Source organism: Primulina tabacum, chromosome 16 (genome assembly GCF_025594145.1).
Source record: "Primulina tabacum isolate GXHZ01 chromosome 16, ASM2559414v2, whole genome shotgun sequence".
Taxonomy (NCBI): domain Eukaryota; kingdom Viridiplantae; phylum Streptophyta; class Magnoliopsida; order Lamiales; family Gesneriaceae; genus Primulina; species Primulina tabacum.
The window spans coordinates 6,379,794-6,389,121 of record NC_134565.1 but is presented as its reverse complement, the minus strand read 5'-3'; the positions used below and the strand labels follow the sequence as shown (position 1 = coordinate 6,389,121).

At 36.3% G+C, this 9,328-nt stretch overlaps 1 protein-coding gene across 1 annotated transcript; it reads left to right on the top strand.

The window, feature by feature from the left end:
- The first annotated feature begins 4,243 nt into the window (after window positions 1-4,243).
- On the top strand, window positions 4,244-8,647 carry LOC142528309 (uncharacterized). Its single transcript, XM_075633351.1, has 7 exons — window positions 4,244-4,364; window positions 4,476-5,075; window positions 5,579-5,820; window positions 5,995-6,189; window positions 6,562-7,119; window positions 8,042-8,184; window positions 8,302-8,647. The coding sequence occupies exons 1-7, from the start codon at window positions 4,244-4,246 to the stop codon at window positions 8,645-8,647; spliced, it is 2,205 nt and encodes a 734-aa protein (XP_075489466.1).
- The last annotated feature ends 681 nt before the right edge of the window (window positions 8,648-9,328 follow it).

The following is a 9,328-nucleotide window of genomic DNA, read 5'->3' as shown; positions in this document are numbered from 1 at the left end:
TTGAGTAGAATATATAATTTATATTCTACATAAGCAGTAGAGAAAAAAAAATCAATTTTCATTTATTTGAAAATTTATATTTTAAAATAAAAGAAAAATCAGAATATATATATATATAGAGCATGTTGACAAAATCCTGAGACCTAAATTGAAAGTTGAATTAATACATTCATATTCATCATTAAATTTTACTATTTAATTTTAATAGATTTAACATGTTTATCCACTAAAAATATTGAAAGAATTGTTCATACAATTTAATAAAAAAGTCAAAGTACATCATTTTCTGATTCCGAATAACGATCACATTTTTATTACGTTATAATGATAAATAAATTATTATTTTTAGTTTATCATCATAGTCTTTACCTCAATAAACACATTTTCGAATGTAGGATGTTAAATTTTGTTGGTCTCACGTGCGGAATTTGAGATAATAAAACCCGAAAATAAAGAATAAACTGAACACCGAGATTTACGTGAAAAACCCCTAAAAATTATTAGGGTAAAAACCACGGACAAGATGAAAAGAATTCCACTATAATATTTTGTGGTGTACAAATTCGCTCACTGTGTTTCCAAAGAGAACACACACTCTCTTAATATAGAAGAACAAAACACCTCACAAATATTATAGAACTAAGCACTCAAATGCTTATAAAATGAGAGAAAACTCGAAGAAGGGATGATTTTAGAATGAAGGGGGAGCTCTATTTATAGAGCCTCTGTCAGTATGAAAGCGCGTTAAAAACGCGTTATTTCCGTCAAATTTGACAATCCAAATTTCTGCCCACATTTAATACACGTTTTGCTGCCTTTCTTGACTGGCCCTATTTTCTTTGAAAAATTATTGCCGCCAAATTTAATATTGACATTAGATAATTATGGTATTAATTCTAACATTCTTATTTTATTCTTCTCAATACATTACTTTTTCTATCTTAAATATATTGATCTATTTATTATTATATACAAAGTATAATAATTATTTGGTTAATTGATCACATTTAAGATTAGATTTTTAGAAAAAATTCTAATATATCTTTAAAAACCAATAGATGATTAAATAAATTTGAAATCAAGAGAAAAATTAAGAAAATGTAGAATACTACAGTGCATAAACTTTCACTTTGTACAGTGACAAAACATAAGGTGAGACCAAGTGAGATACTTATATATATGAGTCTCATTCAACTTAGCTCATTATAATATTTTTATTAACTCACTTTGTCTTTCGTTTTTTTACTTCACTAACTTTGCAGTGTGACTCATTCAAGCATTAAATTTTTATTTTTTTAATACATAGTGGCCTCCACTCTCACCGACTTCAATCTTTAGAAGTTGGTATTAGTAGTTTATATGTAATAAACAATTATTTAGTTTTTATTTTCTGTCTTTTGATTAATTGTGTAATTTTTTATGTTTTACCTAATTTATTTTTAGAATTTTTATTGAATTTTTATAATCATGATTAGAAGTGTTGCACGCATACAATATAAAATTAATATATTTTAAAATGTTAATATTGAAGTGTCGAATAAATGTATTAAATCATTATTTAAGAACTCTTAGAAAAATAATATATATTAATCATAATTGAGATTTAAAGATTAACATACAAATAAAGAATTGCGATGAATATCTTATAAAGTAAATGATGTTAAAAGATTAAATATGACTATTGTAAATGAATTTTTCTTAATTAATTAGAAAATTTTCAGCAAATGCGCTGAATTAATTAAAATATTTTCAATATAGTATGTCGTTAAATGTTTTTTCATATAAGTTAGTGATTGATTCCTTATGAGCATTTTTAAAAAATGTGTATTTAGTTATAGTAATTGATAAGTGCAATTTATTGTACTTTTGTTACTTGTTTTTAACTTGAAATTTTGTTATTCTTGAGCAGGTTTTATGTGATTTGTTGTTGTTTTTGTTGTTGTAGTTTGGAAGCTTAGAATAGAATTTGGAGTAGTGCAAAAGATAAAATGGCCGAAGTATGACTGCACCCGCGGTATCATATGGACCGCACCCGCGGTCCCTGAAGATAGAAATAAAAAAATTCTGCCGAAGCATGACCGCACCCGCGGTCCTTCTTTCACCGCACCCGCGGTCACTGAATTTCGAGACTGAAAGTTTCTCCGAAACAACACCGCACCCGCGGTCCTTCTTTCACCGCACCCGCGGTCCTTCGCAAAACAGAGACCGAAAAATCTGTAACTTTGTGGACTTCGAATAAAAGAAGAGGAAAATGGTGTGCTGCGTGGGGAAGTTTGTCTGGACTATAAAAGGCTTCTATTATTCACCATCTAGGGTATTGGGGAGCAAAGGAAAGGAGAGGAGGCTACAAAGAAAGGATTGAAGCTCAAGTTCATCATCCTTGGAAATCTATTGCACATTTCTGGACAGAAATTTCATTGCACTCCAAATCTCTTGTTCTTAGTTCTTCTTTCTTTATTTTTATTTGATATGTCTTGTTTAAGATTCATGTGTTGTTGTGTTATTTTTATTATGAACTAATTCTTATTTCTAGAGGAATGATGGAACAAAACTAGACACCATGTGTTGAGATTTATGAATTATGCTATACAAGTTTTCCTTATTGTTCATTTATATTTTTCCAATCTTAATGCTTTCATTTTATTGGCCATATCTTGAATGATTCTTATGTTTATAATTTATCACTTGGAAAAGGGAATTTATAAACAAGAAAGGGAAAAATACATCGATGGTATTTATATAGTTCGGGAGGACATATATTGCTATTGAAGCCATTAAAAGAAGTTATTGCTTATTGTGTTATTTAATTATAGATTGTTGACGGGGACGTTACAATCCTTTGTTAGATAATTAGTATCTACTTAGCACTCAGGAGAGGGAGTAGATAATTTAGAATTCTTAGCTAATGTATAATAAGGACATTTATAATATAGCTACACAAAATAACACATGGTGGATAGTTGCGTGAAATCGGACCTCTAGATCTTTTATTTCATAGTTATTTGTTATAAAAAGTTTGGTGTTATAATATAATTAAATTTATTTTCAATTTAGTTATTGGTGCAAACAAATCTGTCAATTGATTTTTCTAAATAAAATTGAGACTATTTTAATTGCAAGCATTAATATACATTTAAATACGTACTCCTCGTGAGATCGACACTTGTACTCGACAATACATTTTATTACAACTTGACGTTGTGCACTTGCAAGCAATTAAGAAATCACGCGACAAGTTTTTGGCGCTAGTTGCCGGGGAGTGTCTATTTTAAATTTATATTAGTATTGTTACCAATTAGTCTTTATTTTAATTTAGAGCTGTTTTTATTGTAATACATTAAACATTGATTTGTTTCTTATCTTTGTTTGACAGTGCATGCGAAGATCGCAAAATCTTGACATGCTTAGCTTTGATCCTGAGATCGAAAGAACCGTAAGAAGATTAAGAAAGGCAAGAAGAGAAGAGATTCGAGCAATGGCTGAAAACAGAGATAATGAAAATCCACCCCCTGCAATACCCATCAGAGATCATTTTAGGCCGGTACTAAATGCTCATTACTCGGGCATAGCATGAGGGACTATTAATGCAAACAACTTTGAGCTTAAGCCCGCATTGATAAACATGGTTCAACAGAATCAGTTTGGGGGAGCCGCTACTGCAGATCCTCATCTACATCTCAGAACATTCCTTGAAATTACTGACACGGTAAAAATAAATGGTATTTCTGATGATATAATTCGATTGCGTTTGTTTCCTTTTTCTCTTAGGGATCAAGCAAGAGGATGGCTCCAATCGTTTCCTTTGGGGAGCATCACTACATGGCAGGAGTTAGAAACCAAGTTCCTTGCTAAATATTTTCCACCTGCGAAGTCTGCACAGTTGAAGATAGAGATAAGTACTTTTAGGCAGACTGACTTTGAGCAATTATATGAGGCATGGGAACGGTATAAGGAGTTGTTGAGGAGGTGTCCAAACCATGGTTTTGAAGATTGGGTACAGATTGAATTGTTTTATAATGGTTTGAATGGACAAACAAGAGGCACTGTGGATGCAGCAGCTGGTGGAACGATATTTGCCAAATCACCTGATCAAGCATATGATTTGCTTGAACAGATGACCATTAACAGTTATCAGTGGCCATCTGAAAGGTCAGGAGTAAAGAAGACAGCCGGTATTTATGCCGTGGATCCTATCACTTCACTAACCGCCCAAGTTTCTGCATTGACCACACAACTAGCAGCCATGAATAAAGTGAGCATACCTGACACTGAAGGTCCTTCCGTGGTTGCTGAAGAAACTCATTCTCTTGAAGAAGCCCAATATATCAACAACAGAAACTTTGGTGGATTTGGAGGATATCGAGGTAACCCTCCTCCTAATACTTATCATCCAGGTTTGAGAAATCATGAAAATTTTTCTTATGCAAACAATAAGAATGTGTTGAATCCTCCTCCGGGGTTCAATACATCAAAAGGGGAGGGAAAGCCTTCGTTTGAGGATTTGGTAGGTACATTTGTGGCTGAATCTGGAAAGAGGATGGCTAGAACTGAGTCTCGGCTTGATAGCATGGAGACTCACATAGGAAACATGGGTGCTACGATAAAATATTTGGAGACACAAATTGGACAGTTGGCTAATGCTTTGAGAGATCAGAACAGGGGTCAATTTCCGAGTAATACGGAAGTTAATCCAAAAGAGCAGTGCAAGGCAGTCACTTTGAGGAGCGGAAAAGAATTGGAGGTTCAAAGTCCCAAGGAGATGGTGGAAAATGAGAAGTCAGTGGAAGATGTTGAGTTTGAGGTTATAACAGAGAATAAGGTTGAGGACTCTAAGACAAAAGTTGTACAACCTCCTGCATTTAAGCCTGTCATTCCATACCCTCAGAGGTTCAAAAAGAAGAGTTTAGATGATCAATTTGCAAAATTCCTTGAGATTTTTAAGAAGATACACATCAATATACCATTTGCTGATGCATTGGAGCAAATGCCCAACTATGCCAAGTTCATTAAAGATGTGATGTCTAAAAAGAGGAAGCTGCAAGAGTTTGAGACAGTGAAGCTTACTGAGGAGTGCAGTGCCATCCTACAAAAGAAATTACCACAAAAATTGAAAGATCCAGGGATTTTTACTATTCCTTGCTTTATTGTGGTTCTCATTGTAGTAAAGCTTTATGTGATTTAGGAGCAAGTATTAATTTGATGTCATTTTCTATTTTCAGGAAATTGGAGCTTGGAGAAGTTAAACCAACCACTATCACCCTACAGCTTGCAGACAGAAGTCTTACATATCCAAGAGGGATCGTCGAGGATGTATTGGTAAAAGTGGATAAGTTTATTTTTCGTGCAGACTTTGTGATTCTAGATATGGAAGAGGATAATGATGCTCCATTAATCTTTGGGAGACCGTTCCTTGCAACTGGAAGGGCATTGATAGATGTGCATAAGGGTGAACTCACCTTGAGAGTTGGTGGAGAAGAAGTCATTTTTAATATTTATCATGCCATGAGGGGATCAAATGAGGTAAGTACTTGTAAAAGCACTGATGTTATAGACTCATGTGTATCCTTTGACTGTGCAGGAACTAGGGACCCTTTGGAGAGTTGCTTGGTTGGAGCTGCTGAAGCTGTTAGTGAAGACGACTGGGAAGTGAAAGAGCAACTGGTGGCTCTTGAAGTATTGCATAAAGAAAAGAAAACGGATGTGTTGATTGAGGAGTTGAACGTCAAAGAGAAAATAGAGGTAATATCACCCTCTCCTGATCTGAAGGAATTGCCAAGCCACCTATGTTATGCATTCTTAGGAGAGAAGTCGACATATCCGGTAATCATATCTTCCTCCCTTACTATTGATGAAAAAGATAAATTATTGAGAGTATTGAGGGAATATAAAACTGCATTGGGATGGTCGATTTCTGATATTAGGGGAATTAGCCCCACTATATGCATGCATAAAATTTTAATGGAGGAGTCGTATACTCCTTATGTGGATCATCAGAGGAGATTAAATCCGGCAATGAAAGAAGTTGTGAAAAATGAGGTGCTGAAATTGTTGAATGCTGGTGTGATATATGCTATTTCTGATAGTAATTGGGTGTCTCCTGTACAAGTTGTACCGAAAAAGGGTGGAATAACTGTGGTTAAAAATGAACATGATGAATTAATATCTACTCGTACTGTAACTGGTTGGCGAGTTTGTATGGATTATAGAAAATTGAACAATGCCACCCGAAAAGATCATTTTCCATTGCCTTTTATTGATCAAATGCTAGATAGACTTGCTGGTTATTGTCATTATTGCTTCTTAGATGGTTATTCAGGTTAAAACCAGATAGCTATAGCACCAGAGGATCAGGAGAAGACTACTTTTACGTGTCCCTATGGCACGTTCGCTTTTAGGAGAATGCCTTTTGGGCTATGCAATGCACCGGCCACTTTTCAGAGGTGTATGATGGCTATATTTGCAGACATGGTGGAGGAAATCATGGAAGTCTTCATGGATGACTTCTCGGTATTTGGCTCTTCATTTGATCATTGTTTACATAACTTATCTCTTGTGTTGCAGAGATGCCAAGAAAAGAACCTAGTTCTTAATTGGGAAAAATGTCACTTTATGGTCCAAGAGGGCATTGTCCTGGGACATAAAGTATCATCTAAGGGATTAGAGGTGGATAGAGCCAAGGTGGTTGCAATTGAAAAACTTCCTCCACCAAAGAACATCAAAGGAATAAGGAGCTTTCTAGGACATGCGGGGTTTTATCGGAGATTCATTAAAGATTTTTCTAAGATCACTAAACCTTTATGTAATTTGCTTGAAAAAGATTCCACATTCATATTTGATGATGATTGTTTGCAGGCGTTTGAGAAAATCAAGAGGGCATTGGTGACAACACCAATCATGATAGTGCTGGAATGGAAGGAGCCCTTTGAGCTGATGTGTGACGCAAGTGATTATGCTGTTGGTGCAGTATTGGGCCAAAGAAGAGAAAGGATGTTTAGGGCAATCTATTATGCAAGTCGTACTATGGATGCTGCACAGCAAAATTACACCACGACTGAAAAGGTGATGCTTGCTGTAGTATTTGCCTTCGACAAATTCGGGCCATATCTGATCGGCACAAAGGTAATTGTTTTTACTGACCATGCAGCCATTCGCTACCTATTTGCCAAGAATGATGCGAAACCACGCTTGATAAGGTGGATACTGCTATTACAAGAATTTGACTTCGAGGTCAAATATAAGAAGGAAGTGAGAATCAAGTGGCTGACCACTTGTCAAGACTTGAGTTAGAGGATAGGAAATAAGAAGGAGCAATACAGGAAACATTTCCGGATGAACAACTCTTTGAGGTAAGTTCAATACTCCCTTGGTTTGCTGACATTGCAAATTTTTTGTCTTGTGGTATTCTTCCTCCAGATCTGAACCACCATCAGAAAAAGAAGTTCTTTCATGATATCAAATTTTTCTTCTGGGATGATCCTTATGTGTATAAGAGATGTGCTGACCAAGTGATTAGGAGATGTGTTGACGGTGTGTTGAAGCACACCAAATTCTTGAGCTATGTCATTCATATGCATATGGTGGACATTTTGGAGCGACACGAACTGCAGCTAAGGTATTGCAATCAGGTTTTTTCTGGCCTACTTTGTTTAAGGATAGCTATACCTTAGTGAAATCATGTGATAGGTGCCAAAGGTTAGGAAACATTTCTAGGCGTCACGAATTGCCACTGACAAATATTTTGGAAGTGGAACTTTTTGATGTATGGGGCATAGATTTCATGGGACCCTTTCCCCCTTCTTTTGGTCAATCTTATATTTTATTAGCTGTTGATTATGTGTCGAAATGGGTGGAAGCAATTGCCACCAATACTAATGATGCTCGTGTTGTAGTTAAGTTTGTCCACAAGAACATCTTCACCAGGTTTGGAACACCGAGAGCCATCATAAGTGATGAAAGTACGCATTTTTGCAATAAAATTTTCAACTCACTGTTGGCTAAATACAATGTGAAGCACAAAGTGGCACTAGCATATCATCCTCAGTCGAATGGACAAGCTGAAATATCCAATCGTGAAAGTAAGCAAATTCTGGAAAAGACTGTCAACACCAACCGGAGAGATTGGGCTATGAAGTTGGATGATGCGTTATGGGCTTATCGGACTGCATTCAAGACGCCTATTGGGATGTCTCCCTATAGGCTAGTGTTTGGGAAAGCATGTCATCTGTCGTTGGAGTTGGAGCATAGAGCATTTTGGGCTGTGAAGAAATTAAATTTTGATTTGAAAGCTTCTGGTGACGTTAGGAAACTGCAGTTGAGCGAGATGGATGAGTTCCGCAATGATGCATATGAAAATGCCAAGATTTACAAAGAGCAGACCAAGAAGTGGCACGATAAACTCATTGTACGAAGGGAGCTCAAACCAGGACAACAAGTACTCTTGTTCAACTCTCGTCTGAAGTTGTTTCCTGGTAAGTTGAAATCACGTTGGTCAGGTCCATTTTTGGTGGAGACAGTGTACCCTCATGGGGCAATTGAGCTAAAATGCAGTGATGGAAGGACCTTCAAGGTGAATGGGCAACGAGTTAAGCCATATTATGGAACTGAAGTAAGGCACCTTGACAACATTCCTTTGGGCGGATCGACTTGATGTAGACTGATGGAAGTCGGGCTGAAGACGTTAAACCAAGCGCTTATTGGGAGGCAACCCAAATTTTTGTTTCTCTTTTGAAATTTGTTTTCGGTTTTGCTTTTATTCTAGTATTCTTATTATAGGTTGTTTATATTTTTTTTAGTATAGTGTGTGCTTATATCTTCCCAAAACTAATGAATTCCACTTGTTTTATTCTCAGGACTCAAAAAAAATGAAGAAGAAAAATTTTTTTCCCGAAGGAATACCGCACCAGCGGTACATATAACACCGCACCCGCGGTTAAGGAAGAAAAATTTTCAAGAAATTGCCGAGAAAGCACCGCACCCGCGGTATATTTTGGAGCGCACCCGCGCAACATGTTTCGAAAGCATACCGCACCCGCGGTTGTTCTTGCACCGCGGCCGCGGTTGATTCATATCGAATTATGCTACATTTGCCGAGAGCACACCGCACCCACGGTCTCTTGTACACCGCACCCGCGGTCATCGAAGATCAAAATTATAAGAATTCCCGAAGGAACACCGCACCCGCGGTCGATAGTTTTACAAACAAAATGGGGCAGAAATTTTCATAATCGAAGAACACCTCTCTCAAATTTCTCTCCTTCCTTCGAAATCCTTTCTCAAGAACAAACTTTTCACACTCAATTTTTGTTATTTCTTCAACAAATTTACCACT

Coding starts and splice junctions, on each gene's coding strand:
- LOC142528309 (XM_075633351.1), top strand. CDS start 4,244: ATGAATAAAGTGAGCATACCTGACACTGAAGGTCCTTCCGTGGTTGCT. Junction 5,821..5,994: donor GAGAGAAGTCGACATATCCG/GTAATCATATCT, acceptor GTGGATCATCAG/AGGAGATTAAATCCGGCAAT. Junction 7,120..8,041: donor CATATCTGATCGGCACAAAG/GTAATTGTTTTT, acceptor TATCATCCTCAG/TCGAATGGACAAGCTGAAAT.